The 22,150-nt window shown below is 37.3% G+C and overlaps 1 protein-coding gene and 1 pseudogene across 1 annotated transcript in view; both read right to left on the bottom strand.

The window, feature by feature from the left end:
* Positions 1 to 1,648: 1,648 nt before the first annotated feature.
* On the bottom strand, positions 1,649 to 3,594 carry LOC116912738 (annotated as a pseudogene).
* Positions 3,497 to 22,150, bottom strand: part of Dthd1 (death domain containing 1) — a 41,719-nt gene continuing 23,065 nt past the window's right edge. Inside the window, 5 exon segments of the mRNA XM_032915893.1 lie at positions 3,497 to 3,649; positions 4,110 to 4,348; positions 12,141 to 12,245; positions 12,248 to 12,414; positions 17,389 to 17,553. Coding sequence (XP_032771784.1) covers positions 3,497 to 3,649; positions 4,110 to 4,348; positions 12,141 to 12,245; positions 12,248 to 12,414; positions 17,389 to 17,553 — 829 coding nt within the window.

Here is a 22,150-nt window from a genome sequence, read left to right as displayed (position 1 = left end):
ATATATGTATACGTATTGTGTTCATTAACATCATTAACTGTTCAGTGGATAATGAAGAGAATCAACTTCTGCAGCTTTTCCTAAGACCTCCACTGGCACACACACACACACACACACACACACACACACACACACACACACACACACACACACAGAGTGATTAGATAGAAATCGTGAATAAATATAAAATAAATAGAGAGACGAAACAACAAATGCACAAACAGGAGTGGGCATTCCTTTAGATGACTATACTGTCCTGACCAGAGCTCAGATTTTTACCATCAGTTGTTAAGTAGCATGTGCCTTCCTGCTCAGAACCCCAGTTCCTCCTCCAAACCATCAGGTAAAGGCTCCCATGACTCAGCACTTGCTCCTCTACACTGAGGCTGCTTGCATTTGCCTAGTGTCCAAGGTGTGCTGTTTGCTAACCTTTCCCAGTAGTTTGTCTACGTTCTTTCAACTTCCACATCTTCTAGGTAGAATCTGGATACCAGCACCTCACTTCTGTTCTCTGGGCTAAAAATAGACATTTTGTCTGCTTAGGAGGTAACCATGCAGAGGTTGATGAACACCCACCTGAGGAACAAAATTTCTTTGAGGGACTCCCTCCTCTGCACTTAGCCCTAGGATCCTGGAGAACATGACTGGACCTGCTCTGCTTCCACTCCCAGTAACACAAGAACAATGGCATTGCATCATGAGCGTCTATGAGAATTTAATGACACAATGCATAGAAAAGCACTTAAAAAGATTTTTGTGTTTTGGAAATTATGTTAATGGCTTAATTGAAATGGAAATTTCTGCTAAGATACTTAAATCTACCACCCCGATAAAATGCATTCCACTTTCTTGCTGTAAGACAGATTTTTCTTCATATCTAATGGTTATATTCCCAGGAACAGAAAAAAAAAAAAAATGTAATCAACACAGAATATCTACTATTTGTGGCTTCCTAAGATGCTATTTTCAACATCTGAATAACTATTAATGCATCATTAATACCATTATCTAATCAGGTCTAATCTTATAATGCAGTTTTATATATGTGTTTTATATACCCCATTAGGTTACATTCATTTAGAAAGTATTATTACACAGAAATAGAATTTGAGATACTTAATACAATTGAGTTGTAATAGCATATTATTTAAACTGATCAAACAAAATATTACAAATATTACATCATTGTAAACAAATTATGATGCATTAATATGTTTTTAGTGACACAGAATTTCTCTTTTGAGGTTAGTCATGTGTGGACAGTAGACACCACTTATGACAACACAGGAGATTATGTACAGTCTGGGCTATCTGAGACACCCGAAAAAACTTACAAAATCTGTATACTGAAAACGTGTACTAAGACTGAAAACACAGAATGTAAAAACAGAAAAAAACAATTTAGATTTCTTTAAAAGTAACAATTTTTTTTTGCAAGACAGTAATAACATGATTTTTTAGTATTGTTTTTTTCATTATTAATGTAGGTTAACTATGCTCATGCAAGGAAATAAGGTACTTAGACAATAATAAAATGTTTATATGTTTTGATGTGTTTGATTTTTCTAGAAAATAATTTTTTTAAACTACAGGACTTTAATTACAACAGTTAAAAAGAAAACCAGCGCTTCTTTGTAAAACAAGTTGTATCAGCAATTTTTCTTGCTTGTTTATTTAAACAGTTCTCAAAACATTTGAGTGAATTGGGCTTCCTTTGGTAAGCAAAGGACCTGAAAATCATGTTTAAAAAATGAACAGGCAAGTCTTCATCCATGACACAGGTGTGGTGATCCCTTCTCTCATTCCATACTTTGAAGCACCCAGTATTTTCATAGTCTAAAGGCTAGAAGAACAAGAGTACATTTGTGGTGGAATGTCACTTGCTGATTAGTTGAAATATCATTATCTCCTTGTAACAGCCTTAAGAAACAGCCTTTTAAAGGCATATATCTATCTGTAGCTCTTATTCCCTGCTATATGTAATACAGATTACATGAAGGCCGACAAATCCACATTAATGTAAGCATTAAGCATTAGCTGTATGGAAAGATTCTTTTTCTAATACTAGCAGCACAGAGTTACAGCGTATTTTTAACACTTAATTGCAGGTATATCGAATATAACAAGTTTCATGGACTCCTGAAAGAAAAATTTTATTTATTTATTTTTTTACTGATAACTTAAGAATGGTTCTTGTTAAGCATTGATATTTAGAAAGAAAAGTAAAAATCAAACTTGTTTATTGTTGCTTTTTGCCATCTGGTAGCATTTTACACACAGGCTTCGATCTTCAGAATACCCTGGATTCTGTAGAAAAACCTTTTAAATGAAGTTTTGTACAGTAGAAACTTCTCAGCAGTCAAAATTTGGACTGTAAAAAAATACATGCAAAACATACTTCTCTGAAAACACTTAACTTTGAACAAAGCACCGAACTACACAAATGCAGAATGAAAACAGTATTTCAACTCCACCAAAAGTAGTCATCATAAAAGGTGTAAAAGTCACCTAACTTCACTAGGCACTGTTCACTTTTTAAACAGGAGACAATAGAAAATATTGTCCACAAACAACATCCCAGCTCTATGGCAGGTCTCAGAAAGTCTTCAACTTCATGCTTTAATAGCGACGAGGTGAGTAGGATCGTGATCGAGAACGAGACCTGTATCCCCCATGACTGTAGTAAGGAGAAGGTGACCGCCTTCTGTAAATCTGATCTCTATCTTGAGCTGCTCTCCATCCACCTCCTCCTCCACCTCCTCCTCTGTATGATCTGCTGTAATAGTCCCGGTCATCATAACCCCGATCATATCCTCAGTCATAATAGTCCCGGCGTCGTGAACTGCCATAAGTGGGTCTCCCCATATAAATTCCTGGTGTTGGGGTATGGGGCCTTTTTGTTATAAAGAAATCGACCCTAATTCGACGTCCATCAAGCTCCATTCCATTGGCACGTTCTTTAGCTTCCTTGGCATCATCTACATTTTCAAAATATACAAAGGCAAATCCTCTTGACCATCTAGACAGCTGGTCATACACAATAGACACATCAGCAATGGGGCCATATTTAGAGAACACTTCTCTTAGATCTCTTTCTGTGGTGTACAAGCTCAATTCAAACACTCCAAGACAACAGTTGGGGTCAGGATTTGCCCGGTTCCCAACATGATGCCTTCGAGTAGACATGGGAGAATGGCTGTGACTGTGGCATCTGCGATAGTCTCGGCTGTAAGACCTGCTCCGGGATCGTCTATAAGAGCGAGATCGTGATCGTGACCTTGTATAATGCCTTCTAGAACTTTTTCTGGATCTAGACCTAGATTCAGATCTGCATCTTGACTTTGATCTAGAACATCTTGAATCTTCCTTGGAGCGAGACCTTGCAGGTGTGTGCAGATTTCCCCGATCCATGAACACTTCCACTTCGGGAAGCAGAACGGGATTCCCGCTCGCCGTAGTTCTGCTCACCGCTGTCGCTCATGACTCCGGGTTGCTGTCACCGCTGCTGGCCTTTACTGAAGCTGTCAAGCTCCCGCCTTCCTGACAGAGGCTCCACCACAGCCTCGCGCGACGCCACGCTAAGAGAGTAGTCCAAAGCCGACTCGCTCGGCACCACCTCTGCACCGGTCTCTCTAGAAAATAATTTAATCTATTTTCTGCCATGAGTTGGATTATTAGGTTCCAATAACTTATAAAACAAACTTGCTGAAAACTACCAGTTCTACTGAAGTTATTTCAATGCTATTGCTATGTTCAAAATGAACTGTCCTTCAAGTACAGTCTGAAACGTACTCAGTGTTTTCATAAATGATCTCTCAGTAACTCAGGTGATGTCTCAGAGGATAAAAGACATCGTGCCCACAGTCATTAACCAGATGCTATAAAGAACCAGTGAACTTACATTCCTCTAATAAGGAAAAACTAACATCGACAATAGCAGAAAACCTAATACGTATTTGACTCTAGAATTGATCCTAATTGCCCCTTCTTTATCAAATTTATTGATGTGTTTTCTATTCTTCTACGTCTATTTACTTGCAGAACTTATTGTTAATAGACAATTGCAAAGAAGAAACAAAAGCTGTCACATAGGAAGACTGCTCACTTACCTTCGGCAATTTTAGTGGTAATTTGCAAACTGGAAACTGATAAAGATTTTCATGAAGTGCTTGATCCAAACTGGGGACAATCTTCTCTCTGGATACTTTGTAGACTGTAATAGTGCCTTTATAATGAGGGCAGCTATAATTCCCAAATTCATCCACCTCTTTCATGTGGAGTTCTAACCTGGGTTTTCTTTGCAGGTGAAAAATGAGTTTGTAGTCTTTCCCATAATCCTTCCGATTGCCTAAAAAGGAGATGTATTTGTCACCCCCAAGATACTTAGCTCACTTTAATTTTCTAAAATTTCAGTGACATATCACTTATCAAATATTGTTAAAGTGTCTTGCCTGATATTATTCCTTGTGAACATATAACCTAGTAGCTTAACTTCTCCTCTGTAACTAGGCCAAGTTTTTTTTTTCCTGCAAGGTTCTACATCTAATAATTTTCCCTTTTCTTTTTCCTCTTCATGGTTTTTTAACAAGAAACTTTAGGGAATATTCACATTTTTCAGTATCTAGACTTTTATCTTCACTCTCCCAGAATTATCTTTCCCACACACACAGAGAGACATAACCAGGTACACATGCATATGTGCATGTATGCACACATTCTCTAAATAAATGTTTTTAAAATGTTTTGATGATTTAACTTCTCAGTCACTCTGTAATACTTACCCACTCTGTAATACTTACCATGCTTGATGGCTGCCATATAAGTCTCATGGTTTTCTTAGTTTTTTTTCTTTACATTTTATTTCTATCTGTTTGTTGGTAGTTTGTTCATTTGTTTGAGACAAGGTTTTCCTGTGTAGCCTTGATTGTCTTGGAACTCACTCGGTAGACAAAGTTTGCCTGGTACTCACAGGTATCCCCTGGGCTCTGCATTTTAAGTACTAGGATTAATGGTGTGCACCACCACTTCTTGCTTAATGGTTTTCTTAGTAAAAAGTACAGAAATAAAATGTTCTCACAGTTAGAGAAAATGGCAGTGCTATTGTGGATCTTCCAAGTGAATCAGTTACTGAATTTGATGAAATTAATAAGGAAAGGTGATGGATTCTCTTGAAACAAAGATATGGATATCTCTGGTTGAAAACAACAAAATTGTGAAGAGAAATTTCACCTCTATAAACTGTAGAGCCTTATATTGCAATATTATAAAGGATATTACCAGTTCCTTTGATATTTTATGCCTGTACTACAGTAGTATGCCTTTAAAAATCTCTGATGGCGCAACTGAAGTTGTATTTTGGGATCGTAAATGTCGAGAGTCAAGTTTAGCCTCCACCATTTGTCAGTATGTTGGAGAACTTTGAGGTCCTCTTCTTTCTCATGTTTAAAGCAGGAGAATTAAACCTTGCTGTCCAAGATCACCTTTAAAAAAGATCTGACATAATATAAATAAAGTAATTGCTCACACACATGGCATATATCAAATGCTGAATAAATGACAGCACAATATCAAAGGAAAAGAAATAATTGGATTCTATTGCTATTCTGCATCTGTAAGAAAACAAAACAGACTTTCAGTGAGACATCAAATTGAAGTTCTACTCCCCAGGAATTCACAAAGCTGGTGACCTTTGGCTATCTCTTACAAAATGAATGCTTTCTGTTTCACCCAGAGGGAATAATTCATTAAAATATGTAGAGGACATTGCTGTTTCCCTTCTGTGGCTGCTGGAGGCATTTTGGTAAATTTCTAGACTACAGTATAAAGCAGGAATAGAATGGTTCGCAGTTATAGAAAGTACTCGAATAGAGTCCTTTGTATAAGATTGCATTGTGGCAATCTGGCTACTTGAACAAAGCAGATTTCTAAGAAAAGAATGACTTTCTTGGGGTAGGGTTCTTGAAAGGGTTTTATACGAGTTTTTAAATAATGCATTATTTTGAGTGATTAAAATGTAATCTAAGTTAAAAATTTAAGTTGTCAGATATTTTGAGTAACACCATTTTAGGTCTCTATTTAACACCCCAAAAACTATCAGAGGAACTGTCACAACTTTGATCACAAACTACTGTTATTGAAGAAATTCCTTTTTGTCCCCTCAAGTGCATTATTTCTCCTTCCATATTTACGTTACTCAAAAGTGATTATTAATATGCAGTATACAAGGATGTGAACATGAGCCTACATTGGCTAAATTCAGATCTAGAATTTGTGAACCTATCATTGACAGTCAACTCAAATTAGTAGTATATGTAATGGAACACTAAAGTCACATCTGTAAATAAAGTAGGAATAACAATTTTAAGTGTTTACTAGTAACAGATAAATGATCTCAAATATAGCTCATTATGATATGTTTTAAAGTTGAACTTGTATTGTTGCTAAAATAGAACACTATATTTTGAGGGTCACCATTTTATTATAAAAAGGAATAAATGATTAAAAAGCATAAAAGAAATAACAGTATTTTTCTTCCTTCTCTGACACATATAAGGAGAAGCTAAAAGTGATTAATTTCTAACTGTGAGGACAGCCTTGGCTAGCTGACCTTTGGAGAAGTTTTCTCCAGTCTTGATATATAAGACACATAGTATCTAGAACAGAATTGACACGATCACTATTCTACAAATACTTGTCATTTTTTTAAAAAAGGGTAGTTATATTTTTGAGAAAGTGGAGGTTTCTTACAGTAATGCATTGTTTTCTCAGAAATGATTGTTAAATGTCTTTTATTGATGTCATAGGAAGGAAATACACACATGAATGAGTGCTTTCACTAGAAAAGGCAGATGAGGAAGCAGAACTACTAGCTATATGAGGAACTAAAGGATCCTGAGACAAACAGTATCTCTACATATTTTGATGATTTTAATCCACTATCCACCACTTGTACCTCGAAAGTCTGTCAAGGCCTTACAGAAACAGCTCAGTTTCAGAACCAGCTCCTTACCTATTCGGCTCTTCTCTCTCTCTCTCTCTCTCTCTCTCTCTCTCTCTCTCTCTCTCTCTCTCTCAGATATATTTCTTTACTTACATTTCAAATGTTATTGCCTTTCCTGTTCATAAGCCCCCTATCCCCTCCCCCTCCCCCATACGGGTATTCCCCCCATCCATTCCCCTTACTGTCCCCCCGTATTCCCTTGCACTGGGGGTCCAACCTTGGCAGGGTCAAGATCTTCCCCTTCCACTGGTGCCCCAGCAAGGCTATTCTCTGCTACATATGCAGTTGGAGCCCTGGGTCAGTCCATGTATAGTCTTTCAGTAGTGGTTTAGTCCCTGGAAGCCTGTGGTACCTGGTCTCTTTACTTCAATCCTCACCTTGCCGTTTTTTTCCCTACAGAGTTATAGTGTAGCTTGGCTCTTGTTACACCTGTATGGACCACCCATCTCAAAGGAAATTTCAGGCACAGTCTTTGCAATGTCTCAACTGATCCGTTCATCTCCCACTATCTTTTAACATGTTTTGTGATATCCTGCTTTCTTAGCTTTTAATAATCCTCAACATATAATTTACGTAGATATATAATGTTTATGCCTAGGACATACTTCCTGAGATAGATAGGGAATCTACTCAATAGCTTTCTGTGATCATTACTTAAAACTATAACCCTTCCCCTTCTTTATCTGTTTTCTGCTTTGGCTTTCTGCAGAATACATTTTAGCAAATATTATACTCCCTTAGTTACGTATTCTGGCTTGTGTCTTGATGACAATAACCATAAGAGGGAATATGCATTACTGAGTGGATAAAAGGATGATTTAATATGCTACCCATAGATACAGCAGAATCACTTCTGAGGCTAGAGGACATATGACACTGAGAACATACTTAAGGCAGATAGGCTTGCAAAGAGCATTTCTAAACATTATGAGTAAGACAAAGATATCATTTACATAAAACCCTCTTAAAGAAATTGCTAACATTTTCTGTGTTTTCTATGCATTTAAAAGGGGCTCTTAAGGGTCATGCAGCAAAATGTATAGGTGCTTAATTGACATGTCTAACAGAAATGAAATGAAATGAAAGCATGTTCTAGCTCTGTCCCAAAGAATGACAAACAAATGATTATGATCAAAATAAACCAACATTCCTTTGATTTCATCTCAGGGTTAGGACCAGTGTTTATGACATAAACTTTTCTCAGAAGAGTCATCTGTGTGATATATATGTAGGTCAGAGGACTTTGTGATTTTTTTAAGGGACAGTTATCTAAATTCAACAATTAATTAATTAATGTATTCAGCATTAATTCATCCAATCATCCCCATTACTAGTACAGTGCTAGGACTTTTATTTTCATTTCTACTCATGGAATTTCTTCTCTCTGTCCTGCACCATCCTAGGTAAACTGTGTTGCATGGTTCACCCAACAAGACTATCCACTTCCAATCAGAGTCTTGATAGATAAACAGGCATTAAATGAGTAAATAGAAAGTTGCAGCTATAGCAAGGGGCCCAAAAGAAAAGGTGAAGATCTATGAAAATAAAATAAGGTGGTAATAAAAATAAAGAGTGGCATGAAGAAGAAGAAGAAGAAGAAGAGAAGGAGGAGGAGGAGGAGGAGGAGAAGGAGGAGAAGGAGAAGAAAGAAGGAAAGAAAGAAAGAAAGAAAGAAAGAAAGAAAGAAAGAAAGAAAGGAAGGAAGGAAGGAAGGAAGGAAGGAAGGAAGAAAGAAAGAAAGAAAGAAAGAAAGAAAGAAAGAAAGAAAGAAAGAAAGAAAGAAAGAAAAAAGAAAGTACTTCCTTGAACCACAGTAGAGAGATGGGGATAAGACAAAGACCCAGCAGACAGAAAATAACTGGACTTACTTATGTGAGATGCCTAGGTTCTGATGAAGTGATAGGTTTCAACCCTTTGGGGAAACTCATATTCCTTCTAGATCTAAAACTTCTAGTTAGTATCCTGATTTGAACACGAGTCTCCTGACCTGTCTCAGTTCCTTGGAGTGAAGATGAGATTATCTCCATCCCTCATAGACAACCTAGCACACATGATGCCAGTCTTCAGTTTGACAAGTTACCACATGACACTACTGGGCTCCAGTCAAGACAACATGTCTACCTCCTCTTAGGACAGCAGCTCCATCTTATTTAGGGCAATATGTAAACATAGCTGCCACTTTGGTATTACAGGAAAATCATTTATAGTATTCATTTGGGAAGAGTACATCTGTATTCTGACTATCTCTCTTTAGAGAGCTTTTCTTGGGGTTCATACTGTAGTTCCTGCTTCAAAATGTAAGTAGGAAGGCATGTTTTCCATCCTTCTTTTCTCTCCTTCTCCAATGACTGAGATGCCATATGTAAGAGTAGAAGACACACTTTAGATCAGAAGATATTGGATAATAATTGATCTCACTTATCCCCATGAAAGCCAGGGCTAACCTCAAGTCTCCTTTAATATAGACACTACAAAGTCCATATAAAGTCTTGGAGTCATTTTCTAAATGAGAAATTCAATGATATGCATATTGATTTATAAATATACAAAGAGTAGTACTTCAAGCCAAGTGCATAGTAAAGTTCCTGATTCAGAAATCCCCATAAAATCCACCCTTTAATTCTCCCTCTTACCTCACCATGACAGGTACACCTTTGATACTGTACTTTTCTTGAGGAAGGAATTGGAAATAGGAAGTTGTTAGTGAAAAAAGCATGCCCAGAGACCAATTTCACCAAAGAATGTTGGTTCTCTCTTTTTTAAAAGCTGTTTACTCTTTTTTTATTCTTTTCATCTTTTCTTTCACTGTCATGCATCATTTTCAAACCTCCCACCTCTCATTACTCCCTCCTCCCCAGCCCTTTCCAGTTCTACCATCTATTCTTTTTCCTCCACATGCTCATTCCTCATTCATTTACTCTGTAGTTGTTGAAAGCTGGGAGCTCTTAGGCTCAGAGAACATAGGTCAATGAAGACATGCTGGTTGTCCCATGAAATTTCATTCTTGGGAAGACTGTTTCTTGAGAGTATGAATAAATCCCAAACCTAGGAGTCAATAATTTCTAATTTTAATGACATTTAAAATGGGAACAAAAGTAACATTGAGTAAGTGTGGGAATGAAAAGTCTGCAGGACATCCACATCTAATGTCCTTAAGTTTCTTTTGTACCTCAAACCACTTTCCAAATGTGGAATATACTTTAAAATATGTAAATTAAGAAAGACACAGTGGCCCTCTTTATTAATCCTAGCACTCAGGAGGCATAGACAAGGGAATCTCTGTGAGTTTAAGGCAAGCCTGCTCTATAAATTGAGTTCAGAACAGGCTTCATACCTAGAGAAAACCTGTCTAGAAAAACAAAACAACAAAAAACTGTAAAATAATATATATATATATATACCCTTTATAATAAGAAATTACATGCTTAACTTCTAATCACATCTCTTGAAAGTTCATTGACCTATGTTAGACACTTTGTAGGACACATTGAAGAATTTGGAGGTAGTTTTATGTGCAATATAGTTCTATCATAAGAGTAACAAACAGTTACTACTAGATGGGGTCACTTCATATAAACATATAAAATTGAAAATATATCAGAAACACACAATGTACTTCATTATGTACACAATGTACTTAACATTATGACCTAGCAACCCAGTATACCACAGAATATAGGTTCTTTCTCTCTCAAGACTAGGTGGACAACTAGAAGCTATGACATCACAGAAAGTATATACTGAAACTGGAGAAAGATCAATAGCCAGAAGCTGGAAAGAACCCAGATGCCCATCAACAGAGGAATGGGTACAGAAAATGTGATACATGTACACAGTGGAATATTATTCAGCTATCTAAAACAATGACTTTATGAAATTCATAGGCAAATGGATGGAACTGGAAAATATCCTGAGTGAGGTAACCCAATCACAGAAAAACACACATGGTATGCATTCATTGATAAGTGGCTATTAGCCCAAATGCTTGAATTACTCTAGCTGCACAGAACACATGAAACTCAAGAAGGATGACCAAAATGTGAGTGCTTCACTCCTTCTTTAAAAGGGGAACAAGAAAACCCTTGGCAGGGAATAGGGAGGCAAAGTTTAGAACAGAGGCAGAAGGAACACCCATTCAGAGCCTGCCCCACATGTGGCCCATACATATACAGCCACCCAATTAGATAAGATGGATGAAGCAAAGAAGTGCAGGCTGCCAGGAACCGGATGTAGGTCTCTCCTCAGAGACACACCCAGAATATGGTAACTACATAGGCGAATGCCAGCAGCAATCCACTGAATTGAGATCGGGACCCCCATTGAAGGAATCAGAGAAAGGTCTGGAAGAGCTTGAAGGGGCTCGAGACCTCATATGAACAACAATGCCAACCAACCAGAGCTTCTAGGGACTAAGCCACTACCCAAAGACTATACGTGGACTGACACTGGGCTCCAACTTCATAGGTAGCAATGAATAGCCTAGTAGAGCACCAGTGGAAGGGGAAGCCCTTGGTCCTGCCAAGACTGAACCTCCAGTGAACATGGTTGTTGCAGGGAGGGAGGTAATGGGGGGAGGATGTAGAGGGGAAGCCCATATAGAAGGGGAGGGAAAAGGGTTAGGGGGATGTTGGCCCAGAAACCGGGAAGGGGAATAATAATTAAAATGTAAATAAGAAATACTCAAATTAATAAAGATAAAAAAAACTCAGAATGTTCCACTTCTACTTGAATGTGTATTGCTTTTGTATATAACAAAGTCAACCATTCTACATCAAATCATCATAGTGAGAAGCCATCTGCCACATGACATGTTTCTCCAGAGATTAATATTACTGTCTGAAAACACATTCATATTACTGAGTGGAAGCTAAGAAGTTGTTATGAGGAAGAGGAGATGCTGTCCTGAACTCAGGAAGCAATCAGAAGCCTAGACCCAAAAGAATATCACCTGGAGTCATACACACACACACACACACACACACACACACACACACACACACACACACACACACACACAATCCTGTACAGAAAAAAGTGCCTAAAAGGATTAGACTTAGTGCTTTCCCAAGTTTGGAGTGTTGTGTATAAGATTTGTGACTTAAAATCTGTAGAATATGTAAGAATATTTCCTTATACTTACTTGAACCGAATATGTTTCCAGTAAACCTTAAAAGAATTTGTTCTCCTTCTCTTACTTGGAAATGTCTTGATTATTCTGGAAGTCCTCCAAATCCTTCTGTGCTAGATTTAACTCCTTAGCAGGTACTGCTAAAATAACCACTCTGTGTGGATTGTCCTTCTGGCGTGAGAATACAATGCAGGCAGTGGTGCTGAGGGAGGCTTCCTCTAAAGACTTGACAAAAGAAACTAAATGGCTATTGTCCACTGGGGAAGAGAGTTGGAGCACTATAAACCTGTGAAAAAGAAAAGAGGAAAGACCTGAGCAAAGGATGAAGCATTGAAACACCACAGACCCAAGGAAAAGATAATTTTTACAAACTTCCATTTAAAGCAAACATTCTGATGGCCAACTAGCTAAATGAATGAAGAACTTCAGTGAAACCCTGGCAGTCAAGAAACAAGTTCAGATAAACTAAGTTCTTTGTTGTCTTTTTCTTTTTGTCTTTGTGTCTGTCTGTCTGTCTGCTTTATATGCATGTTTCTGTGGGTATATACATCTTAGAGTTTGGATGTGTGGGCGTATGTATGTATATGCATGGGGAAAAGAAAAGGTCAATGTTTTTTTTTTCTTTTTTTCTTTTTTTTTTCAGGGTAAGTTTAATGGACTGGGAAAAGACAAGGGCAAAAGACAAGCAGATGAGAAGAATCTAAATCAGGGGTAGCTGCAGATTCACTTTGTAGTGTGTCTAACAGAGGTATCCTAATAAACTGTCTGCAGGAGGAGCCCTGGGTAACACAGTGACTCTGTTTCATTCTGACAAGCCACTTATCAGCTTGGGTCTGAGTAAAAAATGTATACAATCTGTTGGCACATGCTAAAAATTTAGAGTATTGCAAAAACACAAAGTAGGGAGGAGATGTAATTCTCTAGAAAGAAAAGGAAAAATACCTAGGTGGTTCCCAAAGTGAAAATGAAAAATGTCTATGTGGTTTCCAAAGCATATGATCTTGTATCCATCCTCTTCCTGATGAAGTTCCTCTGTGGAACTTTACTCACTAAAACTGAAGGGATGGTACAGAAAGCAGAAAAAAGAGCAAACTGAAAGACATGAGCCCTGACTCAACCCAATCCTACAGCTCTCTAGAAGCCTGTAACACCTTTAAAATCTCCCCAGAAAATCCCCTTTTGAGCTTTTTTAAAAATCAATTTAAGTAAGTTTGTAAAGAAAGGTGCTTCTTTATAGCATATGTGTATTTTGTTCCCATTGGCCTGCCTCACTGCTGGCTCCTGTCCCCACCTCCCTACCACCAGTCACCTTCCCTCTGCTGCATATTCCAGCATTCCATTCCCTCCCTGCACATCCCTCTCCCTTGAGATCTCTCCATCCCCTACTATGTTCTTCTTTCATGACCCCTCCGTGCCACATGCACAAATGTACACATACTAAAATCGAGGATGCACATAAGTCAGAAACGTGTAGACTTGGTCTTCCAGTCTGAATTACTTTTGTTTCTTATAATGGCTTCTAGTTTTATCCATCTTTTGAAAATGTGAAGATTTCATTTTTCTTTTTTTTTTTTATTATTAACTTGAATATTTCTTATATACATTTCGAGTGTTATTCCCTTTCCTGGTTTCCGGGCAAACATCCCCTTCCCTCCTCCCCTTCCTTATGGGTGGTCCCCTCCCCACCCTCCCCCATTGCCACCCTCCCCCGACAGTCTAGTTCACTGGGGTTCAGTCTCAGCAGGACCCAGGGCTTCCCTTTCACTGGTGCTCTTACTAGGATATTCATTGCTACCTATGAGGTCAGAGTCCAGGGTCAGTCCATGTATAGTCTTTAGGTAGTGGCTTAGTCCCTGGAAGCTCTGGTTGCTTGGCATTGTTGTACATATGGGGTCTCAAGCCCTTCAAGCTCTTCCAGTTCTTTTCTGATTCCTTCAACGGGGGTCCTATTCTCAGTTCAGTGGTTTGCTGCTGGCATTCGCCTCTGTATTTGCTGTATTCTGGCTGTGTCTCTCAGGATCGATCTACATCCTGCTCCTGTCGGTCTGCACTTCAGAAAAGGTCAATGTTAGATGTTATATATCTCTCTCCATCCTGTTCCTCCTTATCATTTGAGATAGAGTAAAATTCCAAAGCTTCTGTAAGGCAAAGGACACTGTCATTAGGACAAAATGGCAACCAACAGATTGGGAAAAGATCTTTACCAATCCTTCATCCCATAGAGGGCTAATATCCAATATATACAACAAACCCAAGAAGTTAGACTCCAGAGAATCAAATAACCCTATTTTAAAAAATAAGGTACAGATCTAAATAAAGAGTGTCTAAATGAACCTAGAGAGTTCATCAGGTCCCCTAGGCTAGCTGGCCAATCAGTCCTAGAGATCTGCCTGTCTCTTTTCTCAGTACTGGAGTTGAATATGTTAACTGTCATGGTAAGGCTCTTGATTGTTGGGGAACTGAAATGAGATCCTCTTGTTTGCATGTTAGGAACTTTACTGACTGAGATCTCTCCCTCATTCTAAAGGTAAGTTTCAAAACATGCTTTTGGTTATTGTTATGTGCTGTCTTCTTGATATGTAGCCCAGCCAGCCTTGAACTCACAGAGGTCCTTCCTCCACCTTCTTCCTGAGCTTACAAGTGTACACTATGGTATACCCATCTAAAACATATTCTTAAAACAATCATCCTGTCTCTGCTGAACTTTAAATGTTCCCCAAATATTTTAATTATAGAGTCGTGCATCCCATACCTTTTCCATAAGTGACTAAAAACATACCTGGGTGGTCCTATAAGATTATAATGGAGTTGAGAAATTCCATCACTTAGTGATGCTGCAGTCTTCACACCACAGTACAAGCATATTTGAGGCAATGTTGGAATGAGAAATCTATTGCTCTGCCAACTGTATGAAATCATGACATATATAATTATGTACACTACATGATACTTGATGTTAACAATAAACAACTATGTTACTGGTTTTTGTATTTACTCTAATGTAATTTTATCATTAATTTAAGAAAGTATTCCATCAACATAAGTATGCCACCCACAAAGGGCCCAGAAGAAGGCACTGCAGCCTTAGAAGAGGACAACTCTATGTGTGTTGTTGGTCTTAAGGTAATTCCTGTTGGTAGGGAGGTAAAAGGTGGTATTATGACAATTCTGATGCTATGTGTACCAAGAATAATGTGCATTTGTGTCTTGGACTTTAACAACAAATAAAAATTAAATTACTCCACATGAGTTAGTTTAAATCTATACAGTAGGTAGAGGCAGAAGGATTGCCATGAACTTGAAGCCATTAATACTCTCAGCCCTAAAGAATCCCACGCCCTTTTCTAAACTTCATAGGTTCTTGCATTCTTAAAAAAGAAAAGAATGTAAGGTAAACAGATTTATATAGCCAAACAATTGGTTTCTGTTTTAATTTTAGCTAGAAATAATCCAAAATTCGTAGATATATGAAACTTTGAAATAATAGTAAGCAATCTTGTATAAGACTGAAGATGTAATAAGTTCAGCCTCACCAATGACATGATATTTCTAAGGCCTGCAGAAGTGTACAGCAACACCATAAACTTTCAGAATCAGTGTTCAATGACTCACCCAGAAACTGCAAACTCAATTCATGGTAAGTGAACACTAGGGGTATACATTTTAAAAACATCATTCATCATATTTTATTTTACTATGCTGATAAATGTTTTGGTAAATCAGTTTCTGTATGTTTATTTACATTGGTTAAAATGTCATATTATTTTCGGTCTAAAAGCTTGCTAAAAGTGAATTTAGATCCATCATCTTCAACCATGCACTCTCAGGGGTTTTCAGATCATGCCCCACTGATTTGTGTGAGTATGCTGTGCTCCTTGTATGACTGTGCACTTACTAAGGTTCATAATGTTCATGATTCCATCATTAAAGTAAAGGTGGCTATAGAATAGTATCAAAGTAATGGTTCAACATACAGAAGCAAACTGTGCTCAAAATGATCCATTCGTGAAACACAAGGGGAATGAAATACTTATCTCCGTTTCTGTGACATGGGAGATTTTATAGTGGATCTTGTTTTGGGGTTAAATTTTATTCAACCCTAAACAATATCATCCAGTACTAATGCTCAGAGTATAATATTTTATGTCCCTACAGAGGTATATAAACTAAGGTGAGGTCACTAGGATGACCCTAATTCAAAATTACCAGCATAATCCCAAAGAGTATGCAGAATTAAAAGAAGCACATACACTGTATAAAAAAATGTTCTAGAACTGTTAAGATAATAACTCAATTTGTAACACTTTGTTACAGCACTCTGGGAAACTGATACAGACTTAGATCACAGAACTGGGCAAACTAACCCATGATTGTTCTCCAGAGACTAGGAGAAAAGGAGTCCTGATCCAGAGCAGTCTTTTCCCACAAACAAGGACTGTTGGGTTGAACCATCAAAGCCATCTACTGTGGTATACCATGGCTCCCCTGAGGCACTAGGCTGAGGAAAGTCCAAGTAAAACCAGTTCTTCCACTGTCTTCCCAGGATCCCTTTGCTTCATTTATTCACTCACAGGATCTTATTAAAGGCCTCCCTCACTCATTCAATTGCCCTCTCATCTAACACTGTTTGTGCAGAATTTGGCTCAGGGTAATCATAGAGGTGAGGTTGTCATTTTGAAGTGAAACCTATCTTTAGACATGGGTGAAACCTATCTTTAGACATCTACACCTCATGTACCTTAAAACTGTCCTTTAATGGGCCATCTAGAGAACATGGAAATGAGGACATTAAATGAAGGAACTGAAATAACAAATTCCATCTACATCTAAATAGTTATGGGTTGGGGATTTAGCTCAGTGGTAGAGCACTTGCCTAGCAAGCGCAAGGCCCTGGGTTCGGTCCCCAGCTCCGGAAAAAAGAAAAAAAATAAATTATGAGATGAGCATAGGAGAAGTTAATTGCTCTCCTGTGCAATTTAAGAAATGAAGGTGCTGTTCTGAAACTATTTTGGGGTTAAGAGAAACCTGTAAAAATAAACTGATGTTGCAAGGTTTTTTGCAAGCCCTACTTAAACTCTCCCGAGCAAAGCTGCAATCAAAGGACTCATGTCAATTGTAGTTTGCATTTCTAAGTACACCCTAAAAGGGAGCTTATATATCTAGCTGAGTAATAAAAGTATAATCTTATGATTAATTTCTACACATTAATTACATGCTGTAAGAGAGAGCCACCACCTCAGATTGTTTCCTACCGTCTTACCTCTCTAAATGTTCATATAATTTGAATGATACCAAGCCACTCTGGACAGCTTTCACCACAATGTCATCAATCCCAAACCAACCACTATTTCTGCTTCTGAATCCAAGTAATTTTAGTGTTCCACATGCATTGTTACCAGGTTTACTGATGGATGTACTTTTGGACCTACAAAATCATAAGAGAAGTGGATAAAATAAAGAGAAGTGGATAAAAAAGTGGACACAGCAAAAGTCACATTTAATACATCTATCTTTTCATGGATTAACTAACCCAATAACAATTCACCATGTATATATTTTGTATTACTAATTATCCCTGATGTCAAGAATAGAAAGAGGGAATTACTAAAGCCTTTGCTCTTTTCTTCTAGAAATATCTAAAAGCTATCATAGTAATATCTGTTTATAGCATGGGGTGTTCTTGGTGGTATTATAAAGTACAGGTGATTTAGAAGCAAGAACAATACTCAAGGATATGTGCAGAGCAAAAACACTGATAGGATACATTTGAGGAATTAAGGACATTTTACTAGTGACAGAAAGAAGTTTAAATGAACTCTTAGAAACATAATGAATGCACAGATGCTTTAAGGATACTCCTGAATGATTGCATAGCATGCTAGGTAAAGCTATAACCATCACCATTTTATCTCTTTGCTGGTTCTGCCTCTTATAAACAAGTGACCATGCATTAGGTTTTTTATTTGTATGTGTCTCAATTTCACTGGTTATCACTTTAAAATAATATTACCTTTATTTTAGAATTAATTCTGTTAATAGTTGTGAAGGTTCGTTGAAACTGTGAGTGGTATCAGTATTTCCATACCATTTCCACAGCAGAAGATAGCCAATATGCTACTTTTCCTGCTTATATAATACGTCCTATCCACAGCCTGAGAGCTGTATTCCTATGTGATACTATTTGCCAAGTAAAGCTCATTCCACAGACCAGTTTTTAAGAACCCGCCAATATGGTTCCCTTTCTTTGGAATTTGGTTGTGTAGGAGTTCAGAGACTTTGACTTATCACCTTTGTTTGGTTGTAAAGCTCTGGACTACGGAAATTAATTAAGCTTGTGCTTAATTAAGAAGATTTAAAGGGAGAAAGAAAAAAATCAATGTCAAAAAGACAGTGGAGAAAAATTTGACATATTTCGGTGAGTTTTCTTCTTGGATTCATTTTTGCAACATCTTTTTTTCACACCCAAGAGCAAAAGAGCTGAATCTCTTTGGGGAAAAAACAGCCTGCCTGCAATGCAATTTGCTATGGGAGAGAAATTATCTAGCTTCTATGAATCAAGATCTCGATCTCTCTCTCTCTCTCTCTCTCTCTCTCTCTCTCTCTCTCTCTCTCTCTCTTTTCTGTCGATCTCCATGCATTTGTGTTATGTGGAGGGGAGGGGGCAGTGCATAGAGTTAATCTAAACCTAAAGTATTATTCTGCAAAACATTTATTGCTATTTTTCATGAAATCGGGAAGAATGAAATAAAGATTTAGGGAAATTGGCTTTTTAAATGTTAAGTTATAATCACAGATATGGTACAAATTTTAATCCTGAAGCTAAAAAGTAACTTACACAGGAGGATATACTCTCAAGGAATCATTACCTTTGTTATTTGCTAAAAACCAACTTCCCTAAACGTAATGTTGATCCTCCCCTGCCCCCACCCATCATAGTAACTCTTCACTTTTTTCTGTCAATGCTCTGAGTTTTCTGTGAGTTTGTGACATGTCAGGGAAGCCCATACTCCACAACTCATGAAAGACAATAATGCAATTCAGCCAAAATATGTATCTGACTTTCATGAGCAATGGCCACTAAAATAATGGCTAGCCCTTTGTTCTGAGTGTAAAATAAGGCTGCCTGTCTGAGTGGGGCCATATTCCATTAACTAATTCGAAATTAAAGAGAGACTTGCCACTTTGAGGCCATGAAAATGATTGCTAATGGGTCTACTCTAAGTTGCTCTACACCTATGATGGCACCCAAAATGTGTTTTGTTGCCTAAGTACACATACAAGAAGTGAGAAGTAGCCTTCGATAGCCATGAAGTTAGATATAAAGATGTGTTAAAATCCCCTTGGTTTTGAGAGGTTTGTTCTTTTCACTTAACATAGGCTGATCTGCACAGTGTGTTCCTTCTGAGTCCTGTTATGAATTTCTGACAGATTTGGAATGGAAGTTCAGATCTAAGTATCAGTGCATATAAATGAAGGAAATATTCCTATCTAAAACTTGGATTTATGAAGATCATCTAAATTAGGGAGACTATACTAGCGAATATAACTGGTGCAAGGAAGAAGACAAATGAGAGACTAGGCTTTATTCCCAGTTCAAGAAAAAAAATGCATACATACATGCATACATAACATACATACATAGAATTACAATGCTTTTTGCTTAAAGACTTTTTATTTGCTTTTCTGTCACCTAAAAATTACCCTTAATAACCAAGTTAACTATTCTTCACAACCAAGAGAAAGAATCCTTTGATGCTAAATATCTTTGGGGAAAATCATCCTGCAATTTTTTCACTGGGGAAACTGAAACAGGACAAAAACTGAGAAAGTGAGACCAGCCTGGGCTAAGCAGGTACAAGAAAAAGTATATAAAGATTCCATCTCAAAACACAAGAAAAAAATCCTGATTATCAAACAGAATATACAGTAATTGACACAACTTATCTTTAAGTCCAATTATCTCATGATATGTCAATATCACTTGAAATTAATACCTCTCTAAGTAGGCTATGCCCTTACTTATGCACTACTAGTGAACTTTGAAAAATAACATTGCCTAGCAATGTTATTTAATGTAGTTGGTCAAGATCTAATAACAACATTTTGATGTTATGACAATCATCCAAAATAAAATAGACCAAGGCTGGGAAGAGAGTTCACCAAGTATGATATGGACCATAAGAACAGGAGTTCTAACTCTACTGAATAGCACTTACTGAAATGGAAGGTGGGTGGGTGTGCCTGCCCTTTTGTAATCCTACTGGTCAGAAGATGGACATGAGGAATCCTTGAAACCCACTTAATAGACAGACTAGTTGGACCAGTCTGTTCTGCATTCAGAAGAGACCCTGTCAGTTTAATAAGGTGAAGAGTGATTGAAGAAGTTACTCCCCCCATAAACCTAGCACCTCTACACACATGCACACATGCATACATGCTCTCACACATGTGCCTGCATGCATACACACAATTAAAATAAATGAAATATAGTACATCTTTATAAAATTGTTAATTTACAAAATGTTTGCTTTCTCTCCAAATAGCACGAGACTTGTTGAAGATGCTCACTAAAATAAATATGCCATTAATCCCTAAGGGAAAAAATGTGTTGCAAGCAATTACCTTATCAAAATTTTCATAGCACTCTTGACTTTCAGAACATTCCTTTTGTGGTATGCATAATGCATGGGCCTTTAACTGTGAGTGTTATTAACATTTTAGGATTAACTTTTTCTCACAAAACTAATGAATATTAAAATACTGATTTTTACGTAGCATTTCTTCACCCAAAAATGTAAAACAATCCTCTTTATAAATTATTTATGCTGATGATTGAGCTGGTTTAAAATAGAAGTGCTTCTTTCCTACTTTTTGTCAGCTTAACACACATCAGAGTTACCCAGGAAGACAATATTTCATTCGCTTGTGAATATGCTTTATGATATCATCTGTAGGTAAGTCTATACAGCATCTTCTTGAATCATGGTTGATGCGGAACAGGACACTCTGAGTGGTGCCACCCTTCTGAGCATGGTCCTGGGTTGTATAAAAACTCAGGCTGATCAAGCATTCCTCCATGGTCTCTATTTCAGTTCCTGCCCAGACTTCCTTCATTAATGAAGTCAATGATTTGAAAGTATCAAACAGATCAACCCTTTCCTCCCCAAGTTTCTTTTGGTCAGTGGTCATCTCAACAATAAAATCTCTAAGACAGAAAGTAAATGGGCAGTGAATATATGCATAGTCATACACCTAGGGTGTGTAGCATGCAGATGAACTTCCAGCAATCTGTTCTCTACATAATTTTTTATTATTTGTAAATTGGTGATCATTTTCTAGGTCAAATTTTACACACTGAGTTTAATATTTGTTACCAGTATATGACTTTGGGATTTCAATTCAAATGACTTCTTTCTATTTTATGTACATTGGTTTTTTGCGTGTATGTATGACTGTTTGAAGGTGTCAGATCTCAGAGTTACAGACAGTTGTGAGTTGCCAAGTGGGTGCTGAGAATTGAACCTGAGTCCTCAGGAAAAATAGTCACTACTTTTACCTGCTGAGCTATTGAGAGAAAAGATTTTTCTTGGTTCACCTATCAAAATTTATCAATTATCAAGTTTTAAATTTAAATTTAATTTAAAATTATCAAGTCATAAATTTTTGAGAGTCTTACCTAAAAGACATTGTTCTTATTTCCAATTATACTCATCACAGACTCCATTGCGTGACCTACTCTGTGTCATGAATGTGTGTCTGATTGTGACAGCTGAGGTTCCTTCATGAACTGTTAATATAGCACAACTACCAGCACATGCTGTTATTTCAAATGTAATTGCTCAAAATAAAAGAACACTCTTGACTGTTCAGCTCATATGTAAGTCAGTTTCTATATCTTGAAATTGTGCTCACAAAGACACTGCACTTTAAGCACTAACACAATTTTTTTCAAGTGTGAAAATATACACAGTGCTAGAATTGCCATGTATTTTGTCTATACCATGTTACTGATCAGCAAGGCC

This window comes from Rattus rattus, chromosome 11 (assembly GCF_011064425.1).
Source record: "Rattus rattus isolate New Zealand chromosome 11, Rrattus_CSIRO_v1, whole genome shotgun sequence".
In the NCBI taxonomy this organism is placed as follows: domain Eukaryota; kingdom Metazoa; phylum Chordata; class Mammalia; order Rodentia; family Muridae; genus Rattus; species Rattus rattus.
This window is presented reverse-complemented; position numbering and strand designations above follow the sequence as displayed.